The sequence below is a fragment of the Pseudopipra pipra genome, chromosome Z (genome assembly GCF_036250125.1).
Source record: "Pseudopipra pipra isolate bDixPip1 chromosome Z, bDixPip1.hap1, whole genome shotgun sequence".
Classification (NCBI taxonomy): Eukaryota; Metazoa; Chordata; class Aves; order Passeriformes; family Pipridae; genus Pseudopipra; species Pseudopipra pipra.
The window spans coordinates 18,751,312-18,777,409 of NC_087581.1; the positions used below are offsets into that span (position 1 = coordinate 18,751,312).

Sequence of the window (26,098 nt, forward strand, 5' to 3'; positions counted from 1 at the left end):
CTTCATGCCACAAGAGTAACATCAAGTAAGGCTTGTGTACTACACAGAACCACAGTACAGATGCATCAGGTTTTTGTACTGCAGGTCAAAGCAGAAACTATTGGCTCCAACCAGAAAGCAAACTTCTAAGCTCAGATTTCCTCTGGAAATTCAAGATGCCTTCAAGGTTACGATAACCTTCCACTTCACCCCCATTTATTCTTTTTGTACATTAGTTAAGACCAGTGAAGTCTTACAACATTTGTTTTCCTTGATAAGAATGCTTTAATGTAATAAAAAATATTTCAGTATTGTAAATTTTAAACTTCAAATAATATTTCAGAGTTAGTTTAGACACAGACCTTTTTCATATTTTAAATATAAACAGGTCACAAAATTGGTTTTTTTGCCTTATGTTTATGACATTTCATTTTATATGCACATCATTAAAACTGAAGTTCCAATAAAAACTTTTTAATACCTGCAATATTAAGCAGGCAGAAAACAATGTTCTTTTAACAAAAAAGACTGGGGTAGGGGATGGAGGGTGAGGGGGTATGAGAAAGTAAGAAAATAATTTTGTATAGTTTTATGTGGCTTGTCCAGTCAAAAACTGGACACATTTTGGTTAGGGTTTTTTGGTTCGGGGTGGTTTGTTTTCTTTTGTTTTGTTTTGTTTTTTGAAACTGAAAAAGTTGGTTAAACTGTTCCTAAAAATTCAAGGCATTCTTCTCAGTCAACCCTAGGCACCTAGCAGGAATAAGTTTAACCAGTATTCTGGTTGTTATTGATGTTTTCATACACTGTAGATTTAAGACAGTCTGTCAGACCTGCTATAGTTGAAGATGGAAGACATCATCATCATAGACAAAACAACGATGACAGCATCAGCTGGAGAGCTGACAGGAGGTGGTATTAGTACAATTCCTACTAGCTGTGTTTCAACTATTTTTGAAAAAGCTACTATGACGTTTGGCTTATGTGTTCTTAATACCTCAGATTGGAATATTGAACAAGTTGTACAAGAGTTGTACAAGAAATACATTCCTTGACACATCTCTGAGGGCTGCTGGGTCTGCAGTTTTCTTCTTCCAGAAAACTAAAACTCAGGTCCTGAAATGCAGCTGAGGTTTGAATGACTGTGGTGAGTTGACCCTGGCTGGATGCCAGGTGCCCATCCCTCCCTTCCTCAGCTGAACAGGACAGAGAAAATACAAGGAAAGGTCAAGATAGAGACAGGGAAGAGATCACTCACCAGTGACCACCATGTGCAAAATAGACTCAACTTGAATGAAACAGGCTTAATTTTATTACCAATCAAATCAGAGTAGAAGAATGAGAAATAAAAACTAAACCTTAAAACAGCTTTACCCCCACCTGTCCCTTCTTCCCAGGCTCGAAGTTACTCCTAAATGAGGAATGGACATTACAGTCAGTTTATCATGCATCACTGCTGATCCTTCCACCTTACACTCTTCCCCCGCTCCAGCATGGAATCCCACCCACAGGAGACAGTTCTCCATTAAATTCTCCAATGTAAGTCCTTCCCATGGGCTGCAGTTCTTGATTAACTGCTCCAGCGTGAGTTCCTTTCATGGAGTACAGTCCTTCATGCACAGGCTGCTACAGTGTGGGTCCCCCATGGGGTCACAAGTCCTGCCAGCAAACCAGCTCCAGTACAGGCTCCTCTCTCCACAAGACGACAGGTCTTGATAGGGGCCTGATCCAGCAAGGGCTTCCCATGGCATTACAGCCTCCCTTCAGGCAATCACCTGCTCCAACATGGGGTCCCCTTTGGGGGCTGCAGGTGAATTTATCTGCTTCTCTGTGGACCTCCATGGGTTGCAAGGGGACAGCCTGCCTTACCATGGGCTTCCCCACAGGCTGCAGGAGAAATCTCTACTCTGATGCTTGCAGCACCTCCTCCCCCTCCTTCTTCACTGACTTTGGTGTCTATGGGGTGGTTTCCCTCACATATTCTCACTCCACTCTTCTCGCTGTTGTTATGCAGCTCTTTTTATAATCCCTTTCTAAAAAACATCCCAGAGGTGCTACCACCATTGCTGATGGGCTTGGGTTTGGCCAGCAGCAGGTCTGTCTTTGAGCCAGCTGGTATTGGCTCTTTGAACACTGGGGAAGCTTCTTGCAGCTTCTCACAGAAGACACCCCTATAGCACCCCTGCTACCAAAACCTGGCTATGCAAACCCAATGCACTGATTAAATGTGAAGCTCACTGATCGCTAAAGAATGAGGAAAAGACAAGCAGTTTATGAAAGGCATTTTACTGCATCACTGAAGACAAACTTTCTCATATGGTAGGAGGGATATTTATGATATTTTTCTTTGCATACAGGCTGAAAAGAGACTTTTTAAAAAGTGCTTTTTAAAAAGCATGTTTTAGCTGTATGAACTAAATCATCATCATGGCTAGGCTTTGCAAATGAAGATTTGAGAAGGACTCTACCCACACTTGCTACAAACGTGCTGATGGCTAAAAAGGCCAATGCGAGATAGACAAGTCTGGTTGCAAAAGGCACAGCAGAAAGTCTCCTTAGGCGGTATTGGCAAGACACGGTTCTTTCTGTGTTGTCTCTTCTCCTCAAGAATGAATCTCTGTGTGTTCTCAAAAGAAGCAGCAGCATTATGAATAGTGTGTCTCCATGTCTCACGACTGGAGGCCAGAGTAGATCAATGATGATGATCAATATGACAAAAGCTGAGATATTGTTTCAGGGAGTCCTTGTATCTCCTCTTCAGGGCTCCTCTCTTGCGGCAGCCAGTGGCAAGTTCACCATAAAGCAAGATCTTAGGGAGGCGGTGGTCCTTCATCCTGGAGACGTGTCCTGCCCAACACAGCTGTGTTCTCAGCAACATGGCCTCAATACTCATAACCGCTGCCTATTCAAGAAAAGACGCATTAATCACGTAATCAGTCCAGTGGATGTTTAGGACTGTACGCAGGCAGCGCTGATGGAAGTGTTCTAAGAGTCGCAAGTGGTGGCGGTAAATGACCCATGATTCAGACCCATAGAAAAGAGCAGACAGCACAATGGCTCTGTAAACATTGATCTTGGTACTTTTCTTCAGGTGTTTATTTCACCAAACTCTTTTATGAAGCTTTCCAAAAGCACTATATGCCTTTGCTAACCTATTGTCTATCTCTTCGTCAGTCTTACCATCCGAGGAGATGACGCTTCCCAGATAATTAAACTGCTGGACTGATTTGAGCTCTGATTCGGCAATGATGATTCGCCAGTCTTCCTGAGGTGAAGGTTGGTAGAAAACTTCTGTCTTCTTAAGCTGACTTCCAGCCCAAAAAGCTCAGCAGCCTCTGCAAAGCAGGGTGTTAAACGCTGCAGAGCTGCTTCTGTGTGGGCAATGAGGGTGACATCGTCAGCATAAAGCAGCTCCCAGACAAGGTGATTTAAAGTCTTAGGATGGGCCTTCAGTCACCTTTGGCTGAATAGGCTTCCATTGGTACGATATCGAATGTAGATACCATTTTCTTCATCAAGGTCTACCATGGCCCTTTGGAGCATCATGCTGAAGAAGACTGTGAATAGAGTTGGTGCAAGAATGCAACCTTGTTTTACACTATTGGTTATTAGAAAGGGCCCAGAAAGTGCATTGCCATATCTGACTTGGCCGCACTGATCCTCATGAAGCAAAATGATCATTTTAAGGAACTTGGGAGGACATCCTAAACGTTCCAAAATCTACCACAGACCTTTTCTGCTCACAGTATCGAAAGCTTTGATGAAAACAACAAAAGTTACATAGAGTCCTTTATTCTGTTCCCTACACTTCTCTTGCAGTTGTCTGAGAACAAATACCATGTCTGTGGTGCTCCTATTGGCTCTGAAACCACATTGGCTTTCAGGTAGAAGTTCTTCAGCTATAGCGGGTGTTAATCTGTTCAAAAGTATTTTTGCAACAATTTTACCAGCAATGGAGAGCAGAGTAATACCTTGGTAATTTGAACAGTCTGATTTATTTCCTTTCTTCTTATACAAGGTGATGATGACTGCGTCACAGAGGTCTAATGGTAGTTTGCCTAGTTTCCAACAGCGCACCACAAACTCGTGAAATTTAGCATGGAGTGCCTGGCCTCTGTGCTTCCAGACTTCAGGTAGAATTCCATCAACCCCAGCTGCCTTGCCAATTTTCACCTGCTGTATGGCCTTAAGAGTTTCTCCCATAGCAGGGGGAATATTCAATTCATTTTTCAGTGGTTGTTGTGTAATGTACTGAATTGCTGAGCCTTGAACTACACGGTTGGTACTGAAAAGAGTCTGAAAATGTTCAGACCATCGATTCAGAATGGAAATTTTATCTGTGAGAAGAATTTGACCATCTGCACTGAGTAAAGGGCTTTGAACCTGGTGTGTAAGTCCATACACTGCTTTCAAAGCCTCATAGAATCCTCTGTGATCACCCGTATCTGCACACAATTGAATCTTTTCTGCTAGATTGATCCACCACTTGTTCTGGATGTCTCAAAGTTTCTGTTGGAGCTTACTGCATGCAAGACGAAAGGCTGCTTTTCTTACATAACAAGATGGCTGAGCAAGATGTGCTTGGTGAGCAGTTCTCTTCTTTATCAAGAATTCCTGGATCTCCTCATTGTTTTCATCATTCCTGGGTGGGGACCGGGAGGGGGCTGGGTGGGCCTGAGGGATCCTCGGACTAGTGGGAGGGCAGGCGGGGTAGTCCCATTTGGAAGGCCACGGGTGGGTGGTGCAACGAGGGGCCTGTGGTGACACGGTGGGAGGAGAGGGTAAGGTTAGGATGGGTAGTGGGTTTTTCTGGGGGCTGGGAGGGTTCAGGCTGGGCTGGAGCCTTGGGAGGTGCCCGAGCCCCGGATGGGTGTGGGGACCCCTTATTTGTGTGCCTGTCCTGCCCAGGGGTGTGTCGGGATCGCTCCCTCTTCCAGCATTGTTGCAGTCAGAGTGGGATGTGCTGGGCTTGGCTTGTTTGGAGCTTCTTCCCAGGAAAGGTTTTTGGAATTATAATATAATTGTAATTTTTTGGATATATAGCATCTTAGAAGGGTGTTTAGGGCAAGGGAATGTCCTTGGGTTTGAGTGTAGGAGGCTGGGGGGAGGGGAAAGGCTCATCCAAATCATTTTAGTAGGGGAGAAGCTTTTGTGCCCCTATGAGGTTGTGAGCTGTGCTGGCGGTGGTATATGCCTCTGGTAGGGTCTCCCATGCCAAACAGGTTAAAACTGAAGGGTCAGATAAAATGTGTCCGTGGGCAGGATGGGCTCACTAGCCTTTCGGCAGTCATCCTAGGAGAAGGACAACTCTAACTCCAAACCCAAGCAGATGGAGCTCCCTTAGCCCTGTAAGGCCATCCATCCAAGATAAGGATACTCTAATTAAACTTACATCCTAAGGACTTTGCTGTCACTGTCCAAGCTCGCTAGGCCCTGGTAGATGAACCTTAGGAGTAAAGGGTGGGACCAGTTCTGCACATGCTGTGCCTCACCCAAAAAATCCAGTGCACAGGCTCGAAGGCTATATCCACATTTGAAAAGCCCTGTAGCAACAGGCGAGGGTTGAAACGGCAGGTGATAAGGTGCACTGGAAGCCGCAGACCCAACCCTGCATACAGATGGTTCAGGACATTGGTCGCTTGAGACTGACCCTGGAGATGACAGTCTCTTTCAGCAGCATCCTGAATGACCAAGCAGCCTTTTTCAAGGAGAGCACTGCTTGCTCCATATGGAGAGGGGCCTAGAAAAGGTGGCCTAACCAAAGCTCATCTCCACCCTTCACCTGGTTGGTCAACCGCAGCCAACAGGCATCTTCTGATGTGGTCGAACAAAGATAAAGAGACAAAGGCATACAGCTGCCTTTAAAGGTGTGTTCAAATTGACTCTCACATGCTGGAACATCAGAACCATGCTTGATACTGCAGATAGTGGACATCCTGAGAGTCGTTCTGCTCTAATTGCCCATGAACTGTCATGACTTAACATCGACGTTGCTGCTCTCAGTGAAGTTTGTCCCCATGAGGAAGGCAGCCTTAGAGAACATGGTGCCAGTTACACCCTCTTTTGGTCAGGTAAACCCAGAACTGAAAGTCATCTTTCAGGAGTTGGCTTCATGATCAAAAACTCTATTGTCTCTAAACTTGAAAATTTGCTGACAGGTCATTCTGATCATATTATCTCCTTACACCTCCCACTACACAACAAGCAACATGTTCTCTTTAGTATATGTGCCCCAACTGCAACGATAATGGACACCTTCTGATAGAGTTTTGTGCAGAGCAGCAGCTCACCATCACCAACACTATCTTTCAGCAGAAAGATAGTTTGAAGACAACCTGGATGCATCCTCGATCCAAGCATTGGCACCTCACTGACTACGTCTTGGTGTGACAGAGAAATGTTCACGATATTTGTCATACCCGAGTGGTGCCTAGTGCAGAATGCTAAACAGACCATCGACTTGTGCATTGTAAACAACTTCAACCTTAAGTTCAAACCTAAAAGGGGCGGTATTCCAAGCAGGACACTCCAAGTTAACAATCTTCAAACAGCTACAGTGAGAGACAGCTTCCAGGCAAATCTTCAGACTAGACTCGAAGATCATTCCATAGATCCCTCTCCCGAAGTGCTTTGGCAACATATTAAAAACAGCATCCTGCAGTCCTCTGAAGAATGCTTAGGGTTCTCTTTCAAGAAAAACAAGGACAACTAAATACATGCTTGAAATTATTGCTCTTCTTATCTTGAAGACAATTTAGTCAATTGGACTATAATCTATGTTCTTATTATTTTTTAAATCTTTCTCTATCAAGATAAAATTGTCAAACTCATCTGAATCTAAATTCATTACATCTTCTGTAAGTCCAATTTCTATAAATTCTGACTTTTCAGAAATTACTTCAGGCACCAGTCTTCTCTACCTGTTCCCTCCATACAGCCCTTAATAGGTTTCTGTCATTAGTAAATTCTTTTCTTACTCCAAGTGTCATGGGGAACTCTCTGTCCTATGCCTAGTCCACTATGGTCATGTTTTGACATTTCTTTTGTTCACCCACTTTCATTTGTTCTACTTCACTTTATTATTTACTTTCCAGATCTCAGCTAACTTCTCCACAGGACTGCAACAATGAACGGCACAATGCCTTTCTTTTAGCAAAATACATCTTTCAGTGGAATCTGAAATTCCTTATCAGTTCAACTAAGCATCCTGTACAGCCTGTGTGGGGCAAGATATTTTAGAATATAGAAGCATAGAGCAGAAAGCCACCTAACTCAGCTGTTAGGTAAATAGAAAATGGGACTGGATCTTAAATTGTTCAACTTGTCTGAGCATAAAAGCATGATTAGGCCTGAAAACAGTTTCTTTCTTCACCAAAAAGTCAAACTTTGCTCGAAAATTCAGGGAATACACACTCAATTCTCACTCCTGCTACAAGAAATCACTGTTTGTGATTTTTGCTTACCAGGAATCTTAAGTGTCTTCGGTGTGAAATATCTAATGGTAGGAAAGTAGGCATTGAGCATGTCAAGCATCAAAAATCAGTTTTCTAGAGAAACTATTCTGAAGGCTAAGTGCCAACTATGACTTTTATCTGATTCACAGCAGTATTAAGAGTAATACAAGGCTGTTCTCTGAACCACGCCTAGGGAGAAACAACCATAAAAGCGTTAGTATCTCCATTGTTTATGCTCTTTAAGAAAGAAACAATCACAGTGTACAACCATCTTCAATAAAAACAGCTGGTTATGAGTCTCGACCGCATACAGCTTAACAGTACCAAAACTGGGTTATACACATATAAAAACTACAAGTTTTAAAAACTATGAATATTTAAGAGAAAGTATGACTGACTATTTACGATCACGCTCAGACTATCAGCCTTTTTAAGTTTTCAAGAAATACTTTTCTGGATAATATTCTTCAACCAAATGGAACTTACTTGGATCAACACAAGGTTAAATGAGTTAAATTTAACACATTATGAAAAACAGAAAGTCAGATTGAAGGATCTAATGACTTCTCATCACTCTATAATTAAAAAAACTACTAGAAACCAACAAGTTGAGCCATACTTCCATCAGGGAAGTTTACAAATCCAGTTTTAGAGAAATCGTGGATAATCATGATAATAATATATGTATTATGATAATTATATATGCATCATCATACCTGTTCTCTTTTAATCACAAGAGAATTTTGATTCTCAGTTCAACATTTTTTTAAAAAACTTGGTATTCCATACCAACTATACAATTAATAAAATCATGATCTTTCGAAGTGCAATTCCCCCATTCTTATCTAATTAGAATGCTATCCAGAACAGCATTTCTTCTTGAAAACTTAAAGAGACTGATAGTCTGAGTGTGATTGCAGTGGTCAGTCATACTTTCTATAAAATATTTATTGGAGGGGTTGTTTTGTTTTTTCTTCAAATCTTTGCCCCCTGTAGTTTTTTTATATGTATATTCATCAATCACCTGAATGAAGGTGGGAGGAGTGGCTGATACCCCAGAGGGCTGTGCTGCCCTTCAGAAGGACCTTGACAGGTTGGAGAGATGGGCAGAGAAGAACTGCCTGAAATTCAAAGAGGACAAGTGCAGGTCCTGCACTACCCCAGGCACCAGTACAGGCTGGGAGCCAACCTGCTGGAAAGCAGCTCTGTGGAGAAGGACCTGGGGGTCCTGGTGGAAAACAAGCTGCCCCCGAGGCAGCAGTGAGGCCCTGTGGCCAAGAAGGCCAATGGTGTCCTGGGGTGCATTAGGAAGAGCATTGCCAGCAGGCTGTGGGAGGTGATCCTGCCCCTCTACTCAGCCTTCGTGAGGCTTCACCTGGAGTGCTGTGTCCAGTTCTGGGCTCCTCAGGATAAGAGAGACACGGAGCCCCTGAAGGAGGTCCAGCAGAGGGCTGTGAAGATGATAAGAGGACTGGAGCACCCCTTCTACAAGAAAAGACTGAGGGAACTTGGCCTGTTCTGCCTCGAGAAGAGGTGACTGAGGGAACCTCATCGATCTCTGTAAGTATCTGAAGGGAGGGTGGAGCCAGGCTCTTCTTGGTGCTGACAAGCAATAGGACAAGAGGTAATGGGCAGAAACTGATGCACAGGACGTTCCATGTGAACAAGAGGAAGAACTTCTTTACTGTGTGGGTGACCGCGCATGGGAACAGATTGCCCAGAGAGATCGTGGAGTCTCCCTCACTGGAGATATTCAAGAACCATTTGGACACGACTCTGTGTAATGTGCTCTAGGATGACCCTGCTTGAGCAGGGAGGTTGGAGCAGATGACCCAGTGTGGTCCCTTCCAACCTGACCCATTCTGTGATTCTATGTAATTGAGTGCTTTTTTGTTGTATGTTACATATTCAGTGTAGACAAGTCCCTTAAATGCTTCTATTTTTCATTTGAAAATGAAGTCAATTTCCTATTCCCAAGTCTGAAAAGAAGTACAGCCAAAGAAATATGTTTACAAGGCTCTCTGAAACAATTATTTTACTCACATATGCAAATGACTTCAAACGGGCACTGGAAACTAGGAAGCTGAGAGGAAATAACAACTCTGGTATAGTCCTAGAGGCATTTAGTCACAGTGTGGGTAGAACGATAGGTGATGAGTGGCTACCATAAAACATTATAAAAACTGAAGATTTTTTGCTCACATACTCACATTCCAGCTTTTACTGAAGGTATCTACACGGCATGTTAATTTTCAACACCAAGCTTGCAGTGCAACTTTCTTTAATGACTGTGCATTGGATAAAAAAAAAATTCTACTTCTTTTCAAGCCAGCATTTGACATATCATGCCAGCTACAGAATTAGCTGAAAGCCTCAAAGAGCTGAGATTTCAGAATTTTAAAAGATTTTATGTATAAGCATTCAAAAGATATGGAACATAGAAAACACAGATGGTTAAAAACACTCCTGTGATCACAGGATATATGCTATCACTATATTGCTTTTTTTTGGATTCTAACCAGTCTAAGCTCCTCAAATCAGTTCTGGTCATCATGCCAGCTTTGCATGACAAAATACCTGCACACATTAAATTACTTTCATGCATCTCTGGAATAACATCCATAAAACATACATAAGTATATCAAAGGCCAGTGTCAAGAGGATGATGCCAGACTCTGCTGCCCAGCGACAGGACAAAGAGTAATGGCCATAAACTAAAACACAAGAAGGTCCACCTCTACATGAGGAAGAACCTCTCTACATTGAGGGTGGCAGAGCACTGGAACAGGCTGCCCAGGGAGCTTGTGGAGTCTCCATCTCTGGAGACATTCAAACCCCACCTGGCAATGTTCCTGTGACAGGGGAAATGAATTAGGATGATCTCCAGAAGTCCTTTCCAACCCTAACTATTCTCAGACTCTACGTGAATGCAGCTGTATGGAATATGAGTTAGAATGAAAATATTGTACTGGAACATTGGGGTTTTATGTTAAACATAAGACAATTCACAGCTAGGTCATCTAACAAGATGTTATTTACAGGGATTTCAGAACTATAAGTATTTAGTGATTGGAGGAGCTCTTTCCTCAACAGTAGAAATATATTTACTTTACCCTATCTTTTTCAGCTCATACAAGTAAGGGAAAAGAAGGAAGGAAGGAAATGAAGGTTAGGGGAGTTAGGTATGTTTTTGAATTGCTTTTGAATTCCAGAAGTCATTTACACTACTTTGTTTTTTTCATACATAATATAAATGAAAACATAGTTGTCCGGTAATTGTCTCACAAAATAGGTGGGCTAGAAATAACTGTTTACTTCCAAATCCTTTTTTTGATCAGCAGGTTGCTAGCTTCCATTTCAGTCTGCACTGGAATTTTTAACAGTTCGATCAGCTAATGACTGCAAAAGCATGTCATCCATAACTCAGCGTTGGTCAACCCACGCAAACAAAGAAGGAAACCTCTTGATAAAAGAAGGTGCTTAGTCTTTTTAGAGTCATCACAATGTACTAAAAATGTTGTCTTTGAGGGAAGGCCTGAAATATTTCTAGATCAAACACTACTCAGATTTTATCAGTCTCATAACAACATGCTCTTTAAAATGATAGGCTGACACTTTAAATGTAACTAGTGATGCTACGACTGCTCTATGCCTGTTTCAGATTCTTCATGCTCAAGTGAAAGAGGACTAAAAGTATACAAATATTGACAATGGAATCAATGTTTCAATAATAAAAGTTTGAATTCTATTTAAGATAAAATAACAAAAAGCAAAAAAAAATTACCTTTAACCTCTTCTGTTTCATAAAGAAAGGTAAACAAAAGGGGGGAAAGAAAATTTTCAAAGCCAAATATTTTAAAATATGAAACAGAGTAGAAAGGTTGTGATTCAAATCTCAGAAGGAGAGATTTAGCTGGAATCTGAAATCAAAGGGTAAACAATGAGTCTTCAGTTATAAATTTAAGGCCTCTGGTAATATATACTAAATAAAATGTATTGCCACTCATTAATACTATATACAGAAACATGGAGCACAGGAATAGAGACAGTGCAGGGAAAAAAAATCTATTATTAAACTAATATTAAAAAGGTGATACATTAAAACTTATTCTTTTTTTAAACTCACTCACTTGTGACCAATCTCATGTGCAATGGTAAAAGCTGAACCTAGGCCAATGTCTTCATTAATGCTGCAGCTCCTTTCAGGCTCACACATTCCAGCCACAGAGGCCAAGCCTGAATAAACAGAAGGAGACACAAAGGGTCATGCCAAGGTGTTTCAGTCTTAAAAGCCCTAGTTTTAAATGCCTGGATTCTTTTTAATAACTTCTATGCACAGAAGGAGCAGTTGGCAAAAGGTTAACTTTCTAGTCATTTACAAAATCACTGGGGGGAATTTTACTTTGCCGGCTAGACATTAATATTTTTTGAACTGCAGTCAGTGCTGGAAAATGTCTAGACTAGGGGTTAGATTTATAAATTTTACTTCTGGTAACTTGGGACCACCTAGTAACTTGAGCCAGGAGAGGGAATTCAAGAAAGCATTGCTATTTTAACATTCTTCAGCCTGAAGAAAGCAAAATGTATCCACACTATTTTTCTAAAGAAATCTGTTTAAGTTTAGTGGGTTCATAAAAACATAGAAGCAACTTTTTTAGCTATGAAAAACCTCACATGGTACATTAAAAAAATTAAAAAAACAAAACTCAATGCATCAGTGAAGAGAGGAGACATGTTAATAACAAGTATTCATTTAACCATGGAAGTCTTTTCCATTTATCACCCATCATCTTCTGGAATTTAAACCTTATTGTGTTACAAGCGCTCTTAAAAACTTTCTTTAGAGAGAGAAAGCTACTGGCAATTTATGGGTTATGGTTCTTCTGTATCTTGCACATTCTTCGGCAACACATTGTTACATACATACTCCAGTCATAATTTAGTGCCACTAAAGAACATCAGATTTATTTAACCTATTCCTCCCTAGCGTTTCTAATCTGAAAGAAGCAATAAACCTTCCTTTAAGGAAATTACCTGCTCAGTTAACTACAAAACAACCCAGTACACTACAAAACAAAACCAAAAACCAAAACCAAACCAAAATAAAACAAACTACCACCACCAAAAACCAAACCAAACAAAAAAACCCCAACCCAACCCAAACAAAACAAAAAAAAAAACCCAATCAACATCAACAACAAAAAAACTAGGAAAAGTGTAACTTTGATTGGGGGATAAGCAGAAAGAGACAGGGAGTGGGGCAGAGAGAAAGTATACTCTATATGAGCAAGCATCAAATTATTCCATTTGGACTAACAGTAAGCAAGTAATAAGAAGACACACTGGCTGTGTCCACATCAGCAAGTAATCTGGAGCCATAGGAGTGGGTCAACACAGTGAAGCACTGATATTGAAGCTATCCACATATCTTTTTATGTAGGTTGGGCACTTTACTTTGGACTCGTTGAATCCTATAGGCTGAACATAGTCACTACACATGTGGTTCAAAGCTTCCTAAAGGGAAAAAATATTACAAGGGTATCACAAGGAAACAGCCCATGTGGGATCTAATGTCTCCTGCAGGCACATACAGAGCATTTGGGGGTATTTGTTCCGATTTAGGTTTTCTCCCAAACAAATCTAGTTTATATACATCAAAACTACTCCGATAACCAAACTGACATGGGAAAAAGGTGACAATGTGTGTCTGGAGAATTTGCATCAAAACAGTACTACTGCTATAAACAAATCATTGCTGTAGAGACACCCCCTGAAGACATCATAAAACATCAAAAGAAAACAGATTGTCCATGGAGAAAAACATGTATTTTTTGCAGTGTTGAACCTGCAGAAAATACAGTAATTATAGTTCACCTATGCTACGCTAATTGAGGAAATTCTGAAGACAACATGGCAATACGTATATACAACTGTCATGTTCCCCTGTAAAGTCCACCATATTTGAAAGACAAAGTCATCTCCATCTTCACATTTTCTAACTAAGCACTTGCTTCAGCAACTTACAAAACCAGAGTAATGTAATTCCATACCACGCTTGCAGAAAGTAACAGAGATCAAGTTAAGAACTCAGTCTATTGCTCAGATTTTAGAAAGAACTGGCCTTCACTGGAGCCACAGACATATTGCAAGACATGTGAGGTCTATCTTTTCTAGAAAGATAGCAAGATTCCCTGTTTCAGGAAACTGGAATAGGACACAGATGTCTCTGCCACACCAAATCCTTTATTTCTTTTTTGTCTTATAATACCAATTATCCAGGTTTCTTTTGACCTTTTGAGACCTTTTGAGACCTGAGACTTTTGTTCACAGACTCCTTAAATATATGATTAGTTACTGGAGGTCAGTGAGACTTAAGCATATCAAATGCCTTGCAGAAGAGGACCACAGGGTGTCCTCTCTTCTCCAATTCAATGCCTATAATGTAAAAAAAATGTCACGGTTTTGTTGCCAATACTCTTATAACACTCTTATTTTTAGTTGGTTTTTTTTTTTCAAATAAAGCTTTTTGTTTAATAAAACATTTGCCAAAGTCTATCCTCTGTTACAATGAATTCAAGTGAAGCAGATTTTGCTTTTCTGCCAAAATCTGATACAGTAAGAACTAGCACACTAATGATCTGTGTTAAAAATATCACCTAAAAATATCAAATAGTTCATGCATGAATGTATGCTCTTTCAACCTTTCTTCTTTTAACACTTGCAAAGCCAATTCTCAGACATCAATGTACACAGTCTCAGTTTTGTCACCTCAACATCAAAGAAAATCAGTTACATTTAGAAATTCATCATCATTTGCCTTTTACTAAAGCAAATGGCCTTTACAAATGCCTTCTACTAAGCTGTGGATTTTGTTCATATTTACAGCAGGCAAAATTCTGGTACCTTTTACGATGTAAACTACATTCCTCTGCCAGAAGCATTGTGCTGACTTGAGAGACTCGTAGAAAAATTAACATAAGTTAAGGTTATTAAGCATACAGTAATATAGGGAAAGACAAAGCAAATACAATCATGAACTCTGACTGAGAAAGGAGTATTATTGATCTGAACTAGCTGATTTAGAATTTTATCTTTAATTACCTACAAGAAAGAGGCTTATGAAAGGATGTAAATTGAAAAAAAATCTTAATAAAGGTTACATTGGCCTTTGAATAATGTTTCTTTCATATATTAAAGTACTACTGAAGGTAACAACCTATGGTCACAGGTAACAACGTACAGTTATTTACTAAAGTAAATAACTTTTGGTGATGAATTTAGGTATGGAGAGAACAATAGCTCTCCATCCTTAACCTAAGGTGTGCTTCTCCACTGTCAAAGCATTGTTTTAAGGAATTTCTGTCACTGTGCTGTTTTCTTCTAAGTCTGTGAAAGGAAAAATATAAAGCTGTACTCACTGTGTACAAGAGAACAAACCTCGAAATCCATTTCTTTTGTATGGTTTGGGAGTTTTTTGGTCATTTTTTAATTTTCCAGAGGATTTTTACTTGTATTTTTTAACTAGATTATGGAGACAGATTAAACGGAAATAAAGAGCAAGTTGTCTTCTATAAGAAGTACAATTGAGTCATCTACTAGGTTTTATCAGAACAACAGCTGCCAGAGATGAAATACACACAATTCAAACTTCTAGCAATGTATCAAAGCCAAAGACCACCTAGGACACCTTTTATTGTTCATGTTTATAAAAACTTCAAAAGCACAAACTTCAGAAGATCTAATCGGTCAATAAACCAATAGCTAAGTATAAAGCAAAAAAACAGCAAATACAAGCTGAAATTTCTCTTTATATACTTACCCAGTGTGCCACAAGGCTTGTTTTTATAAGTGCAGATATCGTATCTGTTAAGGAGAAAAAAGTAGATAACATATGTCAGTGAATCAAATTTGTAGGATAGTCTGTATATTTATCACACATCTGTATCACAGTCCAACTTGTCAGACTGCAATCAGTTTCACTGTGCAGCCAGCTGGTGTCGGCATTTTCTATGCTCTGGTGTAAACCACAAGCTGCCGTACACTCAGAGCTGCTGGCCTCAGGCCAGTGGGACACCTGCCAGTAAGAAAAAAATGGTTAAAGTGGATCTTTGTAATCACCAACTCCATAAAGCAGTCTACCACTCTGTTATGAAGTTACAGCAGCCTATCTATAGACTACTACTGATTCATAACACTTAACTTTTACTTACTGAACAGAATTCGAAGCCTCTTATAGTCTCACACTTATGAACTAAACAATATTAATTGTAACTTCTACTACTTAATAATTGTAACTTTTACTACTTAAAACTTTGATTCTAACTAAAAACTGTAACTCTCAATAATTATACCATTTTTTTGAAAACAATCTTATGAACTGCCATAACAGTGCCCTTCTCATTATTTTCCAATGTTTATACTATGTCTTAAGAGTATTTGATAACAAACTAAAATGAAAAAACATTTTGCAAAAAGCTAAAAAATGTCTTAAAAGGATAATTTTCATCCTTCATATATAGATGCTAAATGAGTTTTTGTGTAGTTAATATATAAGTCTCTGGAGCTAACAAAAGAATTACAATTTTTTTGGTGACATAGCTTTTAATAATAGCATCGGTCATGCAGCAGTCAATTCATTAATTACACCTTCGTATTTTGAATTCACAATCCTATGGTATAGTGATACAAGAACATTCCTACAATGCCATTTATTTTCAAGAATTTATACTGATTTCTTTGCAGTATATTTCAGAATAATTTCTACTCCTCTGAAAAGCAAGTGAAAAAAAATATGAAAAGATACCATCTTTACGCTTTAATTTTTAATCCAAATTTCAGGCCACCAGACATTTCAGTTAAAAATAACGTAGGAGTCTGATCAGATCTATACCTTTCACTGCTAAAAGAGTTACAGTCTGTCTGCAAGACAAATCCATGGACAAAATAATGAACTTAAAATTCAGAACAAATTCATTAAACTCTCTGTGCATGTAGACTGCTGTGACCACATGGAATTCCTAGGAATTTTAAGAGGTACAGAGTGTGGAGCAGTTTTTGGGATTACACTATAACTTTAAACTTAAGTATTCATATGAGCTTATCTCATCAAGGTGGTTCAAACTCTCACTGATCTCCTGTTTACAGTTTGGAGGAGAGGAAGGTAATCAAATTAGCATTCTCATAAAAAACATCTTGGAATATAATCAGGTTTTGTACATGACAAAGTTTTAAGATGACGAAGATACAGAGCAAAAGATTTTTATTGATCGTTTCCTGCCTTTTACATATTTAAGTAAGTAAACTTCTTATTTCTATATTCAGGACAATGTCTGAACCTAATCCTATTGAAGTTCAAGCAAAATTTGTTCCTTAAAGAAAGCAGAGAGGGGTCAGTCTTATTTAGTGAGAAAACCCTAGCTAAATTCTTTAGAACATAGCTGAGAACTGGATAGAAAGAAGTCTCTGTAATACATAAGAATCACTGGTCTTCTAATTTTTTTTAGTATCCAGTGGTAGTAAGAAAAAACAATGAAAGGTATACATCCTTAGATAAAACAGATGTTTGATAATAAAGCCAGTTCCATTGAACTCAAGTAAAATGCTGTCACTGACTTCTGCAGAGCTGAAAACTTGCCCTTATGGCCTGGATCAGCTTACTCTCATAGAGGTATGAATATGAAGTTACTCCTCACCTTCAGTTCATTTTCACAAAGAACTTTTATAGGAGAGAATGATATGAATTAAGTTCCTTGTTTCTGTCATATTTTTGAAAAACACACACCATGGTATCCTTCAATTTCTGCTAAGAAGTGTGTGTTCTTTATTATGCATAGGCTAGCATTTTAAAGAAAATATGATGATAATGAAATTTAAATTACATAATAAACTAAGAGAAACATCACTATTTTTGCAAGAACATACCTGGATAGTAGTATGTTCTCAATTATGGCTTCATTAAATATTCACATCTTATAGACAATAATTAATTTCCTGTAAGGAAAATTCATACACTCACCTAGGCCCCAGTTTAACAAAAAAACTCTCTAAATTTTCAGTGTCCAATGACTTACTTCATCTACATCATCTTCAAGCTTCATTTTTAGCTCTTTTTACTTTCATATGAATGGTTACTGCTCGTGATTTGTTTGAAAGCTCATATAATTCTTATGTACCAAACTGCTCGCTTCCATCATTTGCTTCTCTGTATGATTTAACCAAATCAGACTAACCTCTCTTCTTCTGGTTTTGACACTATTTCCTCTAACTTTAATAATCACAGATTATGCTGAGTTGGAAGGGATCCACAAGGGTCATCGAGTCCAACTCCTGGCCCTGCACAGGACAGCCCCAAGAGTCACACTAGGTGCCTCAGAGTATCATCCAAATGCTTCTTGAACTCTCTCAGCCTTGGTGCTGTGACCACTTCCCTGGGGAGCTGTTCCAGTGCCCAGCCACCCTCTCGGTAAGGAACCCTTTTCTAATATCCAACCTAAACCTTCCCTGACACAACTTCAGGCCATTCCCTGAGATCTTGTCACTGGTCACTACAAAGAAGAGATCAGTGCCTGCCCCCACTCCTCCCCTCACAAGGAAGTTGTAGACTAAGGAATTCATTTAGCCTACAGATGTTGAGTTCCAAAACGCAGAAGACTACAGATTTAATACTTGACAGATAGTAACTTTAAGCCAAGAAACCCCTGAAATGACAAATCCTCATGACTCCACATGAGACTGGATAGGTCTAATAGCTATTAAAAAAAAAAAAAAAGCAACCCAGAAACAAACAAAAAAAAAAGCCGACCCCTCCCAAAAAACACCACAAAGGTGATGATACTTTAGAAGCTGAAGACAATAAAAAGGTAGATTCTCAGGCCAACAATTATCTCAATCAAACATTAAAAATCATAACAGTCACAAGAATTATGCAAAAATGTTGTTTGGGTCACTGACAGATTGTGTAAGGGACACCACACAAAATTTAAATGCAAGAACACAGATATGCATGTTATAAAAAAGCTCAGGTTGAGATGCCAGCCTGATCACTTTGAGACAGCCAAGAAAATCGTCTGCCCAAGTCAGAAGAGATCACATGCCTCCTATAAAGTGGGTGTAATGCCCCTGAAATGTGACCACACTGGGGAAGTGGAATGGAAAAGAGGTAGAGGGAAGATTTCTTATCACATGGCCACTCCTGCCCTGAACAAATCAGAAGGTATTTTATGAGGCAGATGTGGAAGAGATCTGGGACTTCTGGGTCTGCCTGCAAGGCTGTTGAAGAACTGCATCAGAAAGGTAGGAAACACATGATGAATGCACAGCTGTCACTGAGTCAGAAGGAAACTGCAGAGATAGACCATTATGAGCTCAATAAGGATGCTCAACATGGGAGCAGCAGTACAGTGCTGTCATGCCATGGATAAACGGGAAGAGTTAGTGTGCCATCCAAGAACATTTTAAAAGGAAAAATTTCTAGTCTTTTTTGGCAGGATATGAGCAGGCACTGTGCTAACGTATCCATCTACATCACTGTATTAAAAAGTGAAAGGGATCACACTAGACACTGAAATTCTATTATCTGCATTACCTAGCTGTTTTAAAAGTCTACCAAAATTTTTTTTAACAATTTCCTCGCACAGATTTGGCCCATGACAACAACTAATCTCAAAGAACTCCCATAAAAATTTGTGAACATGTCAACAAACAATTATTACGAAGCAAAACACTAGCTTTTTTCTGAAGAAGCTAGCTTAGTAGTGTGGACACAAGATCTGTGGCAGTGGCCCTTAGTGCAAGAAAAAAGTCAGTGACATGTTTATTTAATGTACTAGCGCAGATATAAGCTATAGACTATCTCTTGAAGAAGCCTCAGTTATCTGCAACTCTAACTTGAAGAAAAATTCCCTTTCCTTTGAAAATCTGATAACTAGCATGACCCCGAGCATTTGAGTAGGACATTCAAGTCAAACAGATAAGGCAGATAAATTCTCTTTGAATACTGCCAGTACTGCTCAAACTTGTCAGGTAATTTATTTGCAGCTACAGCCAATCTCAGGCATCTTAGGGGAAGACAGATATTTCCCTGCTGACACATTGCAGGGAAAGGAGAAAGGATTCTTCCTGATCCCTGTAAACTGTCAGCTTGCCAGTCTAATACATGTGATGGTGCAACTATGTAGTTCACACAGAGTTCTATGTAAGCAAATGTGTTCTCATATCAAAAATAAAAACATATAAAAATAAAGAGATATAAAAAAATTACAGGTTTGATTACTAGAAAGAATCATACCTCCACCGTCCCCAGTAATTGATTCTAGAAGCTACAGAAGATAAAAGCTATTCGTTAGAAGCTATTCAATCTCACATTAAGAGTTGTTTACAGCATCATTTAAGAAAAACTGTACTAGGTTATCCAGTTGATCTGCCTTTCCTTCCACAGCAGTCATTTGTGAGTGAAAACAGGAGGAAGAAAACAGGACAGTTTCCCTGACACAAGCCCCCAGCTCTGTGGCTTAGGAAGCTTCAGAGATGGAGATTGCATCTCAGTATTTAATTGATTTTTCTTCTAATGTCTTCAGCACTTAGTTAATTGCTCTTCAATCTTTAATAAAAATATTTCAGTGCTTATCTGGGGGAGGTTGTTTGTTATGTGGGAGCAAAGTTGAGTTCCTCTGTTACAGTAGAGCTCTTTCCTGTTAAAATCACTTTTTAAATTTTCTTTTAAATCAGATTAATAAATGGAACTTTGTCAGCATCGCACCACTACACTGTGGCCTTTCTGGCACCTTCATTTGCACTCAAGGGCTTTTCAAATTTTCTGCAGTGTGTGCATTAAAATTCCAAAAGTTGTTCTAGTAGTGGTGGTATTAACAGTAGTAGATACAAAGGCAAAATGAATTTCCTGTTACATGTTAATGTGCATTTATAACACTGCCCTTTTCACCAGTCTCATTATGCAAAATGGCCCATTATCTGAAAAGAATCTCTATAAAGCACTGTCATTACTAGCTATATGTTACTGGAAATGTCCAGTGTGCCAGAAAGGACTATTTGCATCAAATTAACACTGAGATAAGAAATATACCTGCAATAGGATTGGAAACATATATTAATACAAGCATTAGATATACTTTAAAGAATTTAATTATTCAACAACAATAACCTACACCATGTCTTTACTTAAGTACCATAAGTGAACAAAGCATGAACTCTCTTATTAGAAGAGCAAACTTCCAAATCAGTATGAAACACAAGCTGCTTACTTATACACATATCAACCTACTCTGAAATTACTCTGAAAGCTACCAACAAATCTGAGTAATACTTACAACAGATGTTGATATAAATAACTGAAGTTTTTGAAGGAATATTTCTTAATGGAAAAGACCTTAGGAGACAAAAATATCATCACAGCAAATTGCCTATCAAGATGGCTGGAATTTAAATGTAAAAAGTACATAAGAGAATTCCGGCTACACAAAACCAACAAATACGTATGACGGACATGAAGGTCTTTATAACTTTGAGATAGGTGAACATGTGCTTCATATATATAATACTAGACTATTTGCCAATTAATCTGCTTGAAAAGGTTGTCAGAAAACAAAATAAAGCCTAAGAACTGGTTCTGGTCTGACTAAGAGGAAACAGAGCTAAATAATACAAACCATTAAGAGCTCATTTTTATGGAACATTTCCAAACAAGTTACCTCTGAAAGAAACGGTTTCTTTTTCACTTGTTTTAAACCAAATGATACTTTTTGACACCTGCTTTTTAACTATTGTAGGTTTCGAGAATGAGCTATTCAAATAAGGACTGTTCTTCACACACACCCCTGTTCAATGATAAACATAACATGTTCATCAGAGTTTTTATCTTTTTTACTTTTTATTCTTCATGGTATGCAACATGATTTATCTATGCACCCAATCATAAATGTCTCATTTTTGAATAATGGTAAAAGACCAGGCAAAAATGCACCTAATTTTGAAAGATTAAGTTAACCTAGTTCCAGCACCTGGAGCTATAAACTGAACTACAGCCGAATCAGACTGTAATATCAGACTTCTCTTAAATGGATCAGAAACTTCCAAGCTATCGGACAATTCCAACCACTATTTCTAAAGTATGGAAAATAAAACCCAAGAAAACAGTGAGTAGCTTGTACTTTCACCACATTCTTTTGTATACATATACTTGGTTATGATTAAAAAGTGGTTATTTTGCAAGTGCGGACAATGTCTCTAATGCTAGAGAATTGCATGGAATAATAGTAATAAATCAAATACTGACTTCTAGTCAGTTTTTATTAAAAGCTATAATTCTTCAACTGTGCAGCATCCTTAAGATAATCTGGTTCATTTATTTGACTTGCACAGTGTACCAACAGCAATACCCTTTACTACAGAGAATTTTTTCATTCTCTAAAAGCTTTACTACAGCATATCTTACAGCCTTACAGAAAGTGGTTCACTGCAACAGTGTTCTGCCTCAAAATAAAGAACACATCTTATTTGGTTTTTTCTTCAAAAACCTCAAACCAAAAAGAGCTATTTAAACCAAAGAAGGAAAAAATAACATACATGTTACACATCACTCAACAGAAATAGCTTTTTCCATGCCTTTAATACTGCCATAGACAACCAAAGTCTGTCTCTATTAGACTTTATTCTGATACTTAGCTGGGGTGGATAAATTCTGAGTTACAGAAAGAAAAACTATTACTGCCATGAGTTCTAGTTCTCCAGATTGATATAAAAATAAATCTTTTAAATACTTGCCCTATGGATGAAACACTTCCATACTACTTTTTCTAAACTGCAAATGCAGTCAAAAAAGTGAAAATAAACTCAGTTCTGAAACAATTTTTTTAAAGCTGTCATTTGTCTTCATCAATTTTGGCAATGTAACATTAGAACGGCAGTTGTAAATTTATCACAATCAGTAGTATTATCAGTGTCCTTAAGACAGATGTACAAAGAAGATTTTTAAATTATGAGTTAATAAAAGATTCTTAATGCAAATTCCACTCCTAGAGTATCTAAAAAAAATTCAACTAACTTCATGAAAAATATATAAGCAAAGATTTTCTTTACCATTGTGTTGATGTGTCATGCAAACATACAGCATAGCTATTGCAAAATATACTAATTACATGACAATAGATGGGTTTGTAAACAAAAATAGTTCTAAACACAAGCTGAAGACCCTGAGATGGTGTGGGAAGATGGCTAGAGTCAAAAATTAGAGGAGACTAAGAAGTAGAGGGTAAAATGCAGCTGCATCTCCCTGGATGGAATGTAATCAACATGTTCCACGAAAATTACCTATACAACCATAAGCACCTGCTAGGAGGATGGAACAGACAGGGGAGGGGAGGGGAGGGGAGGGGAGGGGAGGGGAGGGGAGATGCCATGGCCTTCCTCCATAGAAATCCCTGCAGAGAGGGAAACATGGTGGTATTTTGTAGTTCGTAAGACCATTCAGTAGCTATCAACCAAGGGAGATAGATGAAGATGTTCTGCAGCTGAGCCAACAATTATATCAAAATCTCTCTTCTCAGATGCCAAGATACAACCACCACCATTAAGCATGTGAAGTGAAGCAAGACAATTTTACATCAATCAGAGATAAAAGTACTAATTACTAAAGTCACTCATCCACCAAAACCTAAAGAGATAGTATAAAAGTAAGTTGAGAATAAGGGGAAAATTGAGGAAGACTCCACCAAAACTGCTGGGATCAGTCAACGGGCTGAACCTGTCTTCACCCCCAGAGGAATGACTTCATGCGTGTTAAATGCTGCTATAGGATTAGAGTTTGCAGTTGCTTAATAGTATAGTAAATTGCTTATACATGCTTTTGCAGCCAGATGCTATCAAAGACAACCCTCAAACCTTAGTAACCTATCATAATTTGTATTAATAAAGAATGTTAATCCATAAACTGTTAGAGTGAGTCCTTTACAGGTGCTGGTAGTTGCCAGAAGCGGATAACACATTGGGAAGACCCCCTGAAGGGTCTCCATGCTGTTGGCTTAGCCCCGCCTCCCCAAAAAGGGCAGTCAAATCAACCTCCAATACAGTGAATCTGTTCGGTGAAGGGTTTCCATAACAGGACACTGACAAACTGGTTGGACATAAGGGTCTTAGCTTTCCTGGAGCACTGACAGACAAATAAATCACTAAGGATAGAGAAAATCTCCCCACACTATGGGCCAGGTAAACTGCCCCCTTTCACGTGACAGACGGTTCTCACCTTGCGACACACCCTAGGGATTGATCCAACACTTGAAACTACTGATAAAAAGTCATCATACCAAAAATCAGAGGACTAGACTTAAAATCTCTATTTTTTGAGGAAATAATACATCCAAGCTTTTTAGTCATCTTCTGCTTTTTAAGAATATCTGTGTTTATGTACATTTTTTGCACTTTTCAGCTTTTTTTCTACAGCCGTCCAGACTAAAAGATTCCTTTTCCAATGTCAGGCATGAGTCTCATACAGAAACATGTCCTTACCAACTACAGCAATAAAATAAGAATGAAGTAATGGAAAGTACAGAATAAGAAGGGCTACAAACTCTTAAGATCACAAGTATCCATGACAGACACCTACAGAAACTTAACAATATAAAAAAAAAAAAAAGATTCACACAACATCAATACTACTGACTGGTTGCTCCTATAAAAGTACCAATTAAGTTGATTGTAGTAAGGTAGCATAAAACTAGATAATTCCTTGCTGTCTGCTGATGTATTGTTAATATCACTTGAAATTTTTGAAAAGACAGAATACTTCCTCAGATTCTTCTTCTAATCAAAACTTTTCTGTAGACCATACATGGTTAAAAAGTTAAGAAAGTATCAGCTCAACCACAATATTATGAAGGCAAATGAACATTGCACAAACCCATTAGACTACTTTAGCTGACAACGTATACTCAAGAATTACTCTAGATACAGCTTTATTAGCAAACTCTAGCACTGAAGAAACAGCCAGGCACTTGTGATTCCAAAGCCTGCTCCCTGCAGGCCTTGGACTAGCAACGTCACTTCACTGCTTGCTCTACCTTGATTTTTCCATCTTTAGAAGTTACCTCTTCCTTTTTCCCATTCTGTATACAACACGTAGGGACATGCTGCTCTAACTCATTCCTCTCTCCTCCATGAACTTTCTTTTGTGATCCTCAGTGAATGTATGTTCCAGCAGTATTAAGTTTACTGGAGCTTTAAGTTCACCAGAGATTGACTGGTGGCTCAAGTTGTCATCAAACATCTTATACAAACAGGCCTATCCCACTATAAACTTAATTTTGAGGGCTATACACATGGCAGTCACAGCAGCATCAGTAAGCTAAGCCTAGAGTAGCTACCCCAACATCCATCTTGGTTCTTTCTATTTTTATGCCCTGCACCAAGTTCTATGCTTCTGCATTTAACATGAGCACCCATGCTGGCTAAAGATGTTTGACTGAGTTTTCACTATACTGGAATGTGATGGCAGCACAGACAGAATAAGCCATCACACAGAAGGAGTTTCAGGCAGTTGTAGCCCAATCTTAAATGAGTCCGCCCCTCTTCAGAACATGTTCATTTTATTGCAAGCTAGGCTTTAGATCCCCTCCAACACTAAGACACCTCGACCAGGCATCTTTCAACAAAATTATCAAAAATCCCTATATCCAGACAAACAATAGGAAGATTTCAAAACTGTAGAAATTTGAGAATTAATTATGATAGTAAGGTACAAAGCTAGCAAAAGCTGGAGACTGTGAATTCATAAAAGTAATCAGAGAATTGAAATCTAGCAGAACTACAAGGAGCATTTCAAAAATTTTCTGTGGCATATCTAATTTGCTTTCCATAGCATAGTTCCTGATACACACAAAAGACTTTTATACAAGGGCATCAGAAATGTAGAGCTACCTACCTGAGTGACAATTGTGACTTCATCACCATTCAGAGACAATTTAGCGATTCAGTATTTGCACTATCACCAGAATGTAAGAAATACTTCACTTGTACTCTGAAACCTCAAAAGTGACTGAATAGTTTTATTGAATTCTCAGTACTGAGCCAAAATTTAGATGGAATTACATAGATGTGAATAGCTAAAGTTGGCCTAGAGAACAGAACAGAAATTTTTATATATCTGCTCCAAGTAGACCATTAATAATTTTTCTATCTGTACATTCAGGATAAGTCTGGCAACAAGTACATAAAGCCTTTTTTTAAAGGACATTGACACTGAGCAGCTTAAGCAGCTTGTAGGGCAATGCTTTTTAGAGTGTGCTAACGCAACCAAGTCTGGGAAAAAGGAAAACTAGCAAAACTAATTACGTAGGTGTGGCCGGGGGCATCTTGCCACACAGCAGAAAATAGGAAGCAACTAGTCTAGACCTTTGGCAGGAGGGAAACACAGCTAGCAGCTAAGTTTTAAAGCTAAGTTTTAAAACTGAGTTTTAGTTCTGCTGTACAGAAATAAATGAGATAAATTATAGCAATAACATATTGCATATCTAAGTTTTTCTATTATTTCTTTCTATGACTTTCCTGTGGATATGTGTTTTTTCTCTAACTTTCTGAATATTGTAAACAATTAATTTACAAACTCTGAGAAAATCATGCACATCTTTATACATAAGATGTCTACTTTATTTACCCTTGTT

At 38.7% G+C, this 26,098-nt stretch overlaps 1 protein-coding gene across 5 annotated transcripts in view; it reads right to left on the bottom strand.

The window, feature by feature from the left end:
- ADAMTS6 (ADAM metallopeptidase with thrombospondin type 1 motif 6) overlaps positions 1-26,098 on the bottom strand; it is a 146,756-nt gene that overhangs the window by 74,128 nt on the left and 46,530 nt on the right. For all 5 annotated transcript variants that reach the window (XM_064642755.1, XM_064642753.1, XM_064642754.1 and 2 more), the window contains exons 8-9: positions 15,250-15,293; positions 11,561-11,666 (exon numbers count right to left, since the gene is read on the bottom strand). In XM_064642755.1, coding sequence (XP_064498825.1) covers positions 11,561-11,666; positions 15,250-15,293 — 150 coding nt within the window. The remainder of the gene's footprint in view (positions 1-11,560; positions 11,667-15,249; positions 15,294-26,098) is intronic.